This window comes from Solanum pennellii, chromosome 2 (assembly GCF_001406875.1).
Source record: "Solanum pennellii chromosome 2, SPENNV200".
In the NCBI taxonomy this organism is placed as follows: Eukaryota; Viridiplantae; Streptophyta; class Magnoliopsida; order Solanales; family Solanaceae; genus Solanum; species Solanum pennellii.
The window spans coordinates 43,782,212-43,796,464 of NC_028638.1; the positions used below are offsets into that span (position 1 = coordinate 43,782,212).

The window sequence follows — 14,253 nt, forward strand, 5'->3', positions numbered from 1 at the left end:
AATTGATGTTATTTTAATAGTTTTACCATTTATGAAATTTTTATATTTATGACAAAATATATAATACAAAATTCATATCGCATAGCTAAACAAAACTTTAACTTTAATAATGATTTCATATGGCATGGTCATACAAGCCATAAATTTAAGCTCTTGTACTAAAAATACGTGATTTAAATTTAATCAAAATTTTAATATAGGTCAATATTTAAACGTATGCTGAGTAAAATTACGGGGTTTGTATTTCTATGAAAGAATTGTTGAAAGCCACCAGCGTGGCATCAAGACAAAGGGACTCGTACTCGGTCCCCAAAAGGGCCAACTCAACTCTTGTCTACAGAGGGAGAGAGAGAGAAAAAGGGGTATAAAGGGAGTGTTTGAGGTAAGAATCCAGCGGCAGATCTGCAGCAAATTCAAAGAAAAAGATACCATCGAGGCTGCATAAAGAGAAAAAAGTAAGGGGAATTAGGAGAATATCGTTTTGGATACCATTTCATTTTCTTTTTTACTTCTTCAAGACTTGTATGTGTTTTGGGTACATATAAATATATATATATATACAAGCTTATCATCATATTGTGTGTCCACGTTTTTTTCTCTGTATTAGAGGGAAAAGGGGGTAAGAAGGATTGAGGCAGTGGATGGTTTTTTAAAAGGTAAAGAAAAAGAGTGAGAAGAACATGATTGAGTGGAGAGAAGGGACTTGTTATCCTAAGGCTTTAATGGGAGTGAATGTGGGTCTTGCTTCTGTCGATGCCGTTATTGCAGTTCTTGCTTTTGCTCAGGTACTCTTCTCTCTCCCCATGTTCTTCATTGTTTCAGAGGGTGTTGTTATATATGTGGCGTTTCTGCTAAAAATTATGTATTGATTATTGGAATTTTTGTGTTGGGTGTTCGTTTCTTGTTCCCAATTTGGGATTTTGGGAATGCATTTTATTGGGATTTTTGAAGGGTTTTAATGGATTCTGAATGATAATCTTGTTTGTGATGGACAATGGAAAGGTGCTGTTTCGGCTAGGTTTGTGATATTGATTGAAAAATTGAGTCCTTTTGCTAAATTTTCTTCCTGTGGCTTATTAGTTTCTGTGTTGTCAATATGCTTGAATTCGAAGGAAATGTAAGTTCATTTGTCACAATGGGGTTAAGTTTTTTGCTTTCTAATTTACATGGGTTTATACAGACGCATTTTCTTGAGACAGTTTTCTGCCATTGTCATGCATAGTTTAATATAATAAGTAGTGTATCTCTTTGACAAGTTCTGCTGAATTTAGTTATTTAAAGTTGCAAAGATTCGATTCGAAGAGACCAAATGTAATCTTGTTCTGAATATGGATTTTCTGAAGCAGAAAGCTTATTTTTCACGGGGACTTTGCCATAGATCACTTGCATAGCGATTTTTACTATGATTTCTCTTCCTCTTCTCTGGGAGGAGTAGGATGCAGTTTTTTGTGGGCCAAATTGTGATAAGTTTTGTATATAGTGCTTGCAGCAACATCTAGGGAGTTGTCGAGAAGTGATTTTCACTGTTTTGAGGGACTTTACCAGTATTATGGCATTTATGGCCAATATGATTCCCCATGGAGATTGCATTAACTATATGATTGTTATCTCCACATTCAATAGATTTTACTGCATTTGGTGAAAATGGTTGGGTGCCATTGTTACAATAGCATCAAAGATACTAGCTAAATGTGGAACTTTTGAATCATTGGTATTCGCATACCCGCTCTGCAGTTGTGTAGGTGAACATGATTTTTGATGTCCTTGAGAATGGGCTAAAATTGGGATTGTTCTTGAAGCAGACTACTGGGATTCAACCATGTGTTGTTTTTCTGTTAATGCTTATCAAATACCATATCAGTCCTACGCTTGCATAACATTTGATTTAAAATGGAATAAAACAATTGTATCTGAAATTATATTGTTAAATGATTCTCGGAGAATCAAGAAGATTGTGGATACTAATTTTATTCATGACAAAGAGATCTTATATGTTTGAGCTTGGGAATTCCATGTTGGAGGTCTCAAGTTCGAAACCCCTTGCCAGCGAAAGCAAGGGGTTTGCCTTCTGGGTCAAGCTCGTCGCACCAGGCTTGCCTAGTGCGGGTTACCTCTCCTATTTGGTTTGCGAGCTATTGCATAGGAGCGGGGTTTTACCCTGTGCGCACCCAAAAGGGTAGCGGCTGGGGGTTTCCCTTGTAGTCAAAAAAAAGAGAAGAGATCTTATATCTCAAATTTGGACCAGAAATACGTGTAGAACTCTTCTTTCTCGTTGAGAGTGCAAGATATCATTCCAAAGAACAGTTTGAAAGCTTTTCAGAAAGTAGCCAATTTTTTAGAGCTAACGGCTCTTGTTTAAGACAGGAGAGTACCTTGCTTTTCCTTTTGAGATATCCGTACTCTTACAGAATTTTGTGATCCTTTTGTTCTCTATCCTATTACAGTTAAAGCAAAAACTTGGTACGTTCGGATAACCTTTAATTGGAAGCTAATATGGTGTAAGCATAACTCAGGGTATGGATCTTTTTTTCCCATCCATGTTGTTGTCAATGCTTCCTGAACTGCAAACCGAATCTCCAAATATCCTCCTTACTCCTTTTCCTTTAGGCATGACCTCTTTGAAGATTATTTTTTTTTTATGAAGTAATTAGTTCTATTGCAGGCATCAAGTAGATGCATAATAGTTAGAAAAGCTTAGTAGCAAAAGGTCAGCTCTCCTTTACATTGTTAATTGAGAATCAGGGAGCGGACATGGTTCAGAAATCAGGGCAATCTAGAGGGGATAAATAAACCCAACTATACAAATAAACCCAACTATACAAAAACATGAGGCAGTTAGCTTTATTGGTAGGTAGTTGATATTCCGTCAAAGCATCTTCTATTCCTTTCGTTCCAGATACTCCAAAAAATGGTTGCAGGTATCTTTGAAGGTTAACTGACGTACCCCACTTCATATCCCAAGATCATGGTGGATGTTGGTCAACTGCAGTGAGGAAGCATTCCCTTTTTCTAATTATTTTTTAAAAAGTCTACTTCTTAAGAAGAAAAAGACATTGCAGACCTGTATCAAAATATTTCATCACTGCTTGGTGCGACTTTCTGCGACTTAGGTTGCAACTTTCTCCAGTTCTTCTTCTTCAAGCTCCAGCTATACTGTGTTGCTACTTCTTCTTCTTCTTCTTATTATTATTATTATTATTACCATGCTGCTATGTTCTTTTTTGCTGCTGCGTTCTTTTTTTCTCTTCTCTTGTTTCGGTCTTCTTCAGCTTTTATATTCTTTATTTGTTTCTCTCTTTTTTTTTTTCTTCAGTATGTTAATTTATTTGGATTTTGTTTATTTATTGTCTTCTTATTTCTTTTTTCTTTCATGTGTTGCGTATACTTCTTGTGTCTAATTTTAATTATTTTATTTCCATTTTCTTCTCATTTTCATTTTATTCTCTTCTTTTTCAGTAGCTTTTTTTGAATTACAGTTGTTGTTTAATTTTTTGTTCTCTTAACAGCAATTTCAAATGGCATCATCTGAGCAAAATAGAGAGCCATCAATTTTTTCAATGGCATCATCCATTTATGTTTTGTTTTTTATTTTGCTTGTTCTATCAAGGATTTTTGGCTTTCAACTTTCTAGTTTTTAAATTGAAAGATTTGCTTCTATATATTATTTCTGTTGATGTCTTTTTTGATTTAGTTAATATTACTCATGTGTGCGAGGTTTATTTTATTTTTGAAATTGTGCTTCACTTCAATGAAGAGAGTGAAGGGAGCTTTTGTTGCTTTTTTGCGCTTCATGCTCTCAAAAACACTGCCTCCCAGCAAACTACTCTATAATTAGTCCAAGGGGAGGGCTAGATTGGTTTTCTTCTACAAGTATAAGTGTCTTCTCCTCATGTATGTTGATTGGTTCAAGATGGAAATCGTTAAGAGTCCCTTGATTATTTGTCCCACTTGAATAAAGAAATTGTTTCTTCGGCTTGGTAACTCTTAAAGGAGGTGTTTGACACATCCCTCGGCAGAAGATGTTACATATGCCTTGTTTTTGCATTGCTCAGTTGCAGCCGATATATGGAAGTATATTCCTGTCCTTTTGTCATTCGATGAGTTATGCCTCATGGTCATAGCATAAAAGCACATACATAAGTGGGGACAATAGAATGTAAGGGAACAATTAAAAAGTTTTGACAGACTGTTCCAGCTTCTATTTTATTCTTTGGTGCCTATGGCTGGAAAGAAATAGCAGAATATGCTTCTCAAGGAGCCTCTTCTCCTATTCATGCTTTGAAGTATAGATGTCTTGTGTACATTTTTTTCTGGAGTAACCATTATATTCTAAATAATTTTGATCAGCTTTTACACTTTGTGAGCTCCTTAGGCGGCATAAAGGAGGATCACTGTTTAATTTAGGTGCTTGCTTAATATGACTAGTTGCTAAGATTGAAAACCAGAGAGGCCGGGGGTGGGGGTTGTGTGAGAGTTTGATGTTGTCAATGAGTTATCAGCATTCAACTACAATCTAGGACCATTGTGAAGGTGAGGAATGAATCCAGCAGAGTACTTTTTGACACCAACTGGGTGACTAACTGAAAAAGATAAAACCTTAATCTAGCTCAATTCTAACCTTGGGATACTGAAGCAATCTAATGGCTGCAAACCAGTTTGGTGCTTCTTTTTAGGTTGCTGCTCGTGCCTTCCGTGGTTGCATAATGTTGGTGCAACTCTATTAGAGTATATTCTTGTGCTGTTAATGACACTCACATTTGCAGTGTGGTAGTGATTATTTCTGGTTAAATAGATTGTGCCATCATATTTTTGTGCAACTAAACTTGCTTATCTGTTTTTCCAGTTAATGAGAATTCACTCTCGGAATACACACAGTGGCTGGACTCGTCAGAAAGTAAGCATTTCATCCTCAATTCTCTGGCTGATTTTATTGGTACCTGAGCTGGATGAAAACATTCTGTCCCTTCTACTTTAAATTAAAGTACTTTCCCAAGGTCTAAGTAATTATTGAACAATGTGAAAGCAGGCCAATTTGCCACCGACACTTTTTGTCTAGTTCCAATTATGAATAGCAAATATACTAATGAAGCATGTTGCTAGATGCTTATATGCGACCGACTTTCCCTTTGATACCGAAAGTTACTCTGATTTGGGTGTTGTTAATTCTCTTTGGGAATTGCACCCGAGGGTGTGGCCTAACTGTCAATGAAGATGAAAACCATGAAACATAGTAGAGACAGACTCCTAAGTGAGTCCTTCCCATTTGCCTAAGCCTCAGAGGGTAAAGTTACCCTGTATTTGTGTTGGTGTGAGGTAGTTGAAGTGCTCGCAAACTGGTCTAAACACCACAATTACAATAATAGTAGTTTTCTTCGGCAACTAAGACTTAGGTATGCATGTTCAGGTGTGTAATCATTTCTATCTTTACATTAACCATAAGTGACAAGGATAAAATCGTGGAGGAGGTGTGCGTATAGGGAGTATAGTTCGAGTAAATGGCTGGTTATGTAAGCTCTATTACTGTTGATACTTGGTATAATGTATTTTGCATACTTATTAGAAACACTTTCCTCATCTGTTTTCCTTCCAGCCGAGCTCCTCACTTATGTTGCCGGTTTACCTATCAAGAGTGTAGAAGAGAGGAGAATATGAAAAGTCCCAGAACCCATGTTGATGATATTCAACCGAATACTCTTGTCTAAACCATTAGTATTATAATGTTCAACACCCATGCTAGCATTGACGGTTCAGGTGACATATCATCTCTTTTTAATAATATTAGATAATTCAGGTGACATAACAGTGGTCTTCAGAAGCGAAAATATACTTGAAATTCCTTTACAGTTGTGGTATTAAGTTGCTTCTTTCTCACTATTGCCATAGTAATGAGTAACGATCCTTATCCTCCATTTCTACAACTTGATAACTATTTCCTAAAATTTTCTTTTTTGATAACCATTGCCTAAATTACTGTTCATCATGTAGGTTTTCAAAATTTTAGTATTCATACCAGGTTAGTCTCCAGTTTTTTCCATGTGATCTAGTTGTACTCTCTTAATGTATCTCTCTTCCCCTCTCAGTCCTCTGATGAGTACAAATCCAAACTTCAGGATATTAAACCCAGCCTAATCACTTGGCCATTATGGTATTAGTGGTTCATTTATGCTCACATCTAAATTCTTTGGTGTTAGAGATGAGGGGTGTCTATGCTCAGTTCTTGGTGCAAGATCAGTCTATTGATGATTGACCATGGAGGTTTTACGAGTGTGATAATGGTGATATTGAGCTCTGTAACAGTCAGGGTCATAGTAGTGATAGTCTTGTGGAGTTAACCGGTAAATGCTGGGCCACGGCTAGTTCTACCATGTTAACTTCCAGCCAAGTGGTACAATGTGTAGTGCAGATTGGGTTGAATATTCTGGTGATGTTACTTGTTCAAAAGAACACAAATGCATCTTTGAATAGCTGAAATTAGTGAATATCGAGGAGTCTCGTTCTGCATAAAATGATCCAAGTATGGTGCAAACAAGACGCTTCTTCCACTCATTTGAAGGCACTACCAAAAAACTAGAGTCAGTTTACCTCCTTGTTCTTCTATACCCGACTGTGAAGTGGGGCATGCTTGATATACCAATTGAAAACGAAACTGGGCTAAACTTGATAATATCTATGTAGACTAGCTCCTTGTAATAACAAATAAAAGACTTCATCAACTCTGAGGTAGCACTACATCTCTTGGAGGATATACACATATATTAGAATTTGGAAATATATTGCCTTAATTAGTTTAGTTTACTGCTATGAAGCGACAGTCATCAAGTAGATTCAATGATTCTTCTTCCTTTTGTCCTGGTTAGCCTTAAAAAAATTCTTTAGTACATTCAATGAGGCTTCCTTCTTGTTCACTTATGTGCTAATTACAGATCATGCTTACTGGACTTCACTATGAAATTGCAGGTATTTCACTTGATGATTGGATCTTCAAATTTGGGTAAGCATCTTATTTTCTCTGTTGTATCATCATTCTATCTACGGATTATTTTTCCCTGAGATCTCCCCGGGAGCTCTTATCAAAAGAAAATATTTGCACTCTTACTCATAATATTGGGTTTCTTAAGCCAATTGTTGATGCATATTTTGTTTTGAATGCACATGGAAGAGATTAAATAATGTGAAGCACAAAATGATAAGCAATTTTAAGAGTTAATGCAATGATATGACTTATAAGTTCTTAGATTATATTTGGAAAATATGAAGTTGCGCAAGATTAGGTAGTATGTCGTTTTTCTTTTATCATTTTATGGGAATACAAGCTTCCTGCAAACCTCTCATCCATATTGGGTAACTGAGTTTTTTTTGAGAAAGGTAACGTTAATTCTATATATCCACAGGTATACTACATCAAAGCATAGTCACAAGGAACAAATATCAAGAATATTTGCTAGTTCTCTATGTACAGAACTCATGGGTTAACTGAGTTTTGTACATAGAGAACTAGTAAATATTCTTAATATTTGTTCCTTGTGTAGCTTCTCACTAACATTTGACTCAATGGTGGAAGTGTTGAAAAGCGTGCTTTAACTAAACGTAATTAAAATGTGGGTTCTTCTGAAAAATGTGCTGATACGAAATAAGACAGATTTTAATCTAGTGCAATCTATAAAAATAGAAGAAAGAAATATGTATCCAGCGCCAGAAAACATAATTATGAACAAAAACAACTAACTCAGACAAATGAGTTGGTAGATACACAACTAGATGAAATATTTAGAGGTAAGATGATAAGTATCATTACTATTATTATCATATTCTTCAATTGTATCACTGGTGTTGTTTCTTTTACTTGGGTTATCTTCACTATCTTTGTTTTCAGTACTTCTCTTTTCTACAATATTTTTACAATAGCTTTTACTCTTGTATATGTCAAACCTGTTTTTGAAAATGTTTTTCTTGATCCGAGGGTCTATCGGGAACCTCCCTACAAGGTTGGGGTTAGGTCTGTGTACACCCCAACCTTCCCAGACCCCACTAGGTATGTCATTGTAGAAGATCTCGTTTGGTAGAAATCAAGGGCAGAAAGTGTATAAGCTAATTTGGACATGGAACTTTGATAAACCACCTGTGCACGTGTATACAATTATCTTTAATACCTTACCTTTATCTTTTATTTTTTGCTTTCTATGCATTTCATAATGATAATGTAAGTTATTATCCAGCAAGTGATCTGTTTGAATTTAGTTGCTTGTATGAATTGGTCATTAACTTTATTCTCCTGCAGGTTATTTCCTTTATTTTATTTTGACAATTGTTGCCGCATGTAAGGGTTGGATTTTCTGGTCGCACTCCTGTGGCTTTGTCGTTATGGGTATGTGCAAACCCACCGTTCTTTTTCAACTGAGGCTATTTTAACTAGGGCTTATGAAAACTATTTTGCAGCTTTCCCCAAAATTCTTTTCCTTGCGGCATTTCTTCTTCTCCTTTCTTTCTGGTAAGTTCGCCTTCTGTTTTCAATATCCTTTAACGAGTGAAAATTATTGTTGTGAATTTAACTATTTACCTTCTTTTTATAATTCTAATTTTGAGGAAAAGAAACTAATTTATGAGGGAAATTCAGTATCATGATCTTCCCATTTTTTCTCAGAGTCATCTTCATTCCAGAAATAATCTTGGGGCAGAGAAGCAGTACCTGTTGCTTTAATCAGTAAGCTGACAAAACCAGCAGTTTGAGAGACACCAAATAATGATCCTCTTTTGGTGAATAGCAGTTACTTGCTAAAGTTGCGTGACTCTTCATTTTCAATGCCACACCCGTGTCGGGTTCTCCAAAAATCCACTACTTTGGAGAATCCGAGATGCACCCGTTGTCATTTATGAAGAGTCTGAGCAACATAGGTTACTTGAGCCTAGTGCTGTTTGTAGATTATAGATCCTTCTGCTCTACACCAACTAAGTTGTCACTTGTCATGTATCTCTTTTTTTTAATATCCGATCAGTGGAGCAACATTCAGTGCTTGGTTGATAATGGGCACACTCCTTTATACTTTCTCCACTTTAACAACAACAACAACAAACCCTGTGTGATCCCACAAGTGGGGTCTGGGGAGGGTGGGGTATACTGTATACGCAGACCTTAGCTTACCTTTATGGGGGGTAGAGAAGTTGTTTTTGATAGACTCTCGGCTCAAAAATGGGAAAGAGTGTTTTACAAAACAGGTTCGAAAAATACAAGAGTAGAAAGAACTATGATGCAACTATCAAAGAAAAGAAAAATATCGACAACAAAATAGAAAAGATAAGCGAAGTAAAAGAAATAACAGTAGTTCTAAATCTTAAAGAAAAAGGTAATGATACAACAAGAATTATAGTACTGATAAGTATAAGAAGGAGAAAATAATGAACTTCTCCACTTACATACCAGTTCTTTATTTGCAGTGGAATATATACCCGTGACATGCACCTGACGCACATATCTGACATCACACACTATGTTCTCACCTTTAGACCAAAACCTTGGTGGCCAAAGTTGTCGTGCGTCTTATATCCTTTTGCACTTGAATCTACAAAAATATTACTATACAAGAACCTCTGAAATAAAAGAAAATGTGCAGGGGTCCAAGCCATGAACTCTTCATGTAGAAATTAAATATTGATGAAGTCTAAAATCCTTTTCTGTAAATGAATTTAGGGTTGATCTTTGTCATCAGTCAAATGATGAAGAAGATGAAGATGATGTATATAGCCCTCGAGAAGCTTTGTTGGAGAAGAACAAGCCAAATTCAAATGCTGATAGTCGCCGAAGATGCTGCTCTTTGCGTGCTGTCAAAGTGGGAAGCCGCCAAAAAGTTGTGGTTCTGGTAAAGTTTATGGAGTATGCGCATATAATGTTTAAAAGGCAAAATTGTGATTCACTTAGCAGCTCAGTTCACAGGCTTTAAATGCAACTGGCCAACCATGTGCCGAAAAGTCTCTTGAGATAACAACCAAATAAGTGGGGCTAGGCCCACATTTATGCTTTGTGTTATCTGCCTTTTGTGACTCCAAATATCTTTTTCTTAGTATTCGAGTATAAATTCATGTTACTGCTAACTTATAAGAACGATGTGTTTTTGCTCTATAATTTAGTATGTGGTGAAACTATATTAAAATAAACACATCTTATTATCACTTGGTACTTAATTATTTCTGTTTATCTTGTGCTTATGAATTATATCACATTTTAGTGGGTTTTATTTGAAAAAATATTGTTTTCTTAAAACTCTTTTAAAAATTTTGTTCGGCATATGTCTGCGTTGTGGCAATATCCCTACTCTACAAACCCCCCTGCAGTGCCCCCACTTTTAAGACATTGTGTGTATGTTCTACATAAAAAATGACACATTGTAACTCACTGTATTTCTCTTTTTCCATTTTTGTTCTTAATTCATGTATTTGCTTTTTGACCAGGTTACCCTGTTAGTTTTTCTGTTAATGTTGGTAGCTGCTGTACTAATATGGATTGGGAGGGGAAGGAACCCTATTGATTCATCTGTTGTGGCTCGGGTATGGACCAAGGCTCTTTGATTACCAGTATCTATTTATTTGTTTTTCTTGCATATTCTGTAACCTATTTGATTTAGCAGTGGTTGGTTCTCTGTATTGACAATTTCCAGCCTCACATATTCATTTTTAGCTGCAACCAGATTTTATAACACAATCTATTTGATTGTGGTTTTCACATATTCTTTCTTTAATCCATTTGATTAAGCAGTTGTTGGTTCTCTTTATAGATTACTTTGAACCTCACATATTCATTTTTAACTGCAGTTAGATTTTATTACGCAAATAAGTATATACCTTCGACTTGGAGCCCAAACTGTTTCTTAGTATTTATTGAGAGGAGCATGTCGTTGAAACTTGAAAGTGAGGATGTGTTCTCCTGTGAGAAAGGGTAGTTCTTGTAAAATGTGTTTCATGCTTAAGTGAATTAGCATTATTTTTAATTTGCTTTACTATACTAGTAGTCTTTGGTGTTCAAATTATTGTTGGGAGAATAGAAATTTAGACTGTTTCATGGTGATTTTTTTTCTTTGCTACCTTCTCCCCACCTTCCTCTTGATAATTGATGAAGTGCAGTTTCATCCAGGTGTATGTAGATCTCTTTGCCTTAGCAGTTCTTTTGCTGGGAGTGGCATTGGCATGCTATGGTTAGTATATCATACACTGGTATTATTTACCCCCCCTTCCACATTAATGTTCACATGTCCCAGAAAATTGTTGTCTTGCCATTTTCAGTAATATAATCTTATCTATTGCTACTATGAACCATAAATCTTTACATGGGCACTTCAGTACTTGTGTAGTAACTAAAATCTTGATCCACCATTTCTTCACACAATTAGCTGATGTAAAGATTTGAGTTATTTTATTTAACAATAAGGAGTGATTTACAAATGTTCAAGAGTTCTCTCTCCCTCTCTCTGTGTGTGTGTCCCCAGATGTGGGTCAAGGGGGTGGAGAAGTGATTTCAGAAATAGTTTAAACAATAAGATATGCAGGTTGATAGTTTTAGGGGGTGAATCTGCTGTCTCCCCAGAAAGACAAATTTCTCATCAGTAATATCGCGATCGAATGAGTTGATTGTTCAACCAATTATCCGTTTCTCATCGAGTTGTGCGAAATTTTAAGAAACGGCTGTCGTAAAGAACTTGCTGTTTAAATAGGTCTTTTGTGTTCTAAATATTTTGTGTGAAGGTTTTCTATTTCAAAATCTGTCCTTTCTGACCGTAATATCTCGTCTATGCAGGACTGGTATTGTTCTTGAAAATGAGCAAGGTGAGATCTGAAAGGGCTTCATCAGAAATGTGGAAGGTACTAACTCATCTTTCCTCTGTGCATCTCTACCATTTTCTGTATGTCAGCTGGAATTGTTATTTGCAGACTGCAGAAAACTTCTGTGTCATGTCATGTCATACTGAGATCTTTTACAGTTCTAGTTTTAAGAACCGAGCTTGAATAAAGTGCACTTTTCTTTCTCTTTTTTTTCTTCCTTGTTAGATTTTAGCTCTCATGTCACAGATTGTAATAGATTTTTTTTTTCTTTGATAAAGCGATTGTGATAGATCTTTTTACTGTGAAGTTCGATTTTATATTATATGTTTGTCAAATGAAGGTTGCAGGCTTGGCAGTTGTTTCTGTTCTATGTTTCACTTCAAGTGCCGCTGTCGCCATATTCACAGATATACCCGTACGTCTTCTGCTTGTCTCATGAGATCGTCTTTTGTTTTGACTGCATAAGTTTCTAAACGATAATATGCTTTTAATGCAGCTTCTTTTTAACTGGCATGGACAGAAGATAAATGGTGTTTGTACATCTCTTCTCATGGTTTTGTATTATTTTATAGGTACCCTTTAAAACTTTTTCCTTACTGAAAGCTTGATTTGAATTTCTATACTTCAGTGGGAACTTCTGCTTTCTGCCTGCTAATTGTTGTTACCAATTGTAGAAGCTACGAGATGCTCCTCAAGCCCACCTTTTATACCTAAGAGCTACCAACTGTAGTTAATTAGATGAAGAAGGCTGAACTCAACATGGTGGAAGCAACCAATTTAACAATCAGAGGTTGCTCTGATGATGTCATATAAGTGCATTAATATCGTAAACATTTTGAGTTGTTGTGAGATGTCTCTCTGGAGTGTAAGGACTTAACATAAGAGCCGGATTGGGAAATATTAGATATTTCTAAAAATTCGAGGCATGACTGAGAGGGGATTTAGTAATAGTGCGTCAAGATATTGCTTGCCTCCCTCTTAGTTCCTGCTCTTCCCCCCTGACTCCACTTGTAAGATTACAGTGGTTATGTTGTTGTTCTTTAGTTTAAGAAATTGCATCTATCTTCATTGTATTGGGCTATGGTATGGAGACTCCAATTACTTCTTCAACCAAGAATACAAGTAGCTTGTACATGTTTTGTTGGGGGCAGCTGATCTTACAATGCAGTTCTTTCCTACAAATTAGAGTTTTATTCACAAAGGGGGAACTTTCTAATACTCTGTACCTGATCAAAATATTTTCCAGGTTCTTCTGTACCTTCAGCATTTGTGCTATGGGTGATGAGAGAACTACCACCTCCACTTGTCACTTTCAGTCAACAGGAGTCGAGGACAATAGCTTTTATAAATGACAGTTCAGCGACAGTACAGCCTCAGCGATGGACAGCTGCTGCAAGTGTGCAAAATCAGGTTTCTTGCCTTCTTTTAACTCTAATGCACACCTTGTTTGTTGATTTGTCTCTAGTCGTGTGCATCATGATCTTGAGTAGGGAACACGTAGAAAATGCATGTTCATTAATAAGGGCTATAAGCCTATCACTGATTAAATGAAATAGAAAAAAGTTGAAGACGAAGCAAATAAATTATTTATCTCCTGGCACATTACACTAGGGATGGGGAAATCATGGTAGGTGAAGCTATGGCTACAAATCATTTTAGCTGTCCATTAAATTTTTCGTTAAGATCCACCAACTCGCCAGAATTGCAGCTTTTAGCAGTTGAAAGACAAGTTATACAAGCATTATTTTTAACCTCACATCAAAACCCAAAAGAGAATGTGAAAGTAGAGTGCAAAATCAATGAAGAACTCTTTTCATTATCTTACACTAGATGGATTCACAAACTTGTACCAATGTGTTCTAAGCATTGTGGATGCAGGTCTCAAGGGCGAGCCCCATATGATCACCGTGATGGAATTTGTAAATTGATTGGTGATTTTCAGCTAGAGTGAAGGACTGACAATACTAAAAATGAAAGAACTTCTCAGTTGAGTGGTCGGTGTTGTGGTTGAGTGATCGAAGAAAGCTCAACTCAACGGATAAAAAATACCCCATGCAACTAAGTAAGGTGGTTGCTCAGGGTACACATGCCTGCATAACTTGGATTCTTGTACATAGCAATGAACTTTCTAAATTTTACAGATTCTTTTTTGTTGATATAATGAGGTTTTAGATTTTTCTTGCCCTTCAAAGCTTTTCATCTGATTATCTTACATATATGATATGTGGTTTGCCATATAATTCAATTTGCGCTAGAAAATTAATTAGCCATTGGTCAGCATTTAAGAGGACAAATCCATTTTACCGTATTAACAACAAATCCCAATTTTCCTGTTGGATCTTTTTGAAACATTTCTTTTCTTCCCTTTTTTAGAATTTTATTCTGTCTTTCTGTTTTCATCTCAAGCGACTTACCTATAATTTGGTGTTGTGCGTGATTCTAATT

The 14,253-nt window shown here is 36.1% G+C and overlaps 1 protein-coding gene across 3 annotated transcripts; it reads left to right on the forward strand.

The window, feature by feature from the left end:
• Positions 1 to 265: 265 nt before the first annotated feature.
• LOC107011894 (tobamovirus multiplication protein 1) lies at positions 266 to 14,071 on the forward strand. 3 transcript variants are annotated; one of them, XM_015211577.2, is made up of 14 exons: positions 266 to 455; positions 608 to 785; positions 4,844 to 4,894; positions 6,958 to 6,991; positions 8,279 to 8,365; positions 8,437 to 8,488; positions 9,686 to 9,854; positions 10,444 to 10,539; positions 11,123 to 11,183; positions 11,783 to 11,847; positions 12,149 to 12,223; positions 12,305 to 12,380; positions 13,055 to 13,218; positions 13,687 to 14,071. In XM_015211577.2, the coding sequence occupies exons 2-14, from the start codon at positions 681 to 683 to the stop codon at positions 13,708 to 13,710; spliced, it is 1,059 nt and encodes a 352-aa protein (XP_015067063.1). In that variant the 5' UTR covers positions 266 to 455; positions 608 to 680; the 3' UTR covers positions 13,711 to 14,071. The 3 variants fall into 3 exon arrangements, with proteins under 3 accessions (XP_015067063.1, XP_027770609.1, XP_015067062.1); XM_015211576.2 differs by having other exon boundaries at positions 267 to 785; XM_027914808.1 differs by lacking the exon at positions 8,279 to 8,365 and having other exon boundaries at positions 266 to 785.
• Positions 14,072 to 14,253: the final 182 nt, after the last annotated feature.

Excerpts from the sequence above, each read along its gene's own strand:
- LOC107011894 (XM_015211577.2), top strand. The coding sequence starts at position 681 with ATGATTGAGTGGAGAGAAGGGACTTGTTATCCTAAGGCTTTAATGGGA. Across the intron at positions 786-4,843 it reads CAGTTCTTGCTTTTGCTCAG|TTAATGAGAATTCACTCTCG; the intron begins GTACTCTTCTCT and ends CTGTTTTTCCAG. Across the intron at positions 10,540-11,122 it reads ATTCATCTGTTGTGGCTCGG|GTGTATGTAGATCTCTTTGC; the intron begins GTATGGACCAAG and ends AGTTTCATCCAG.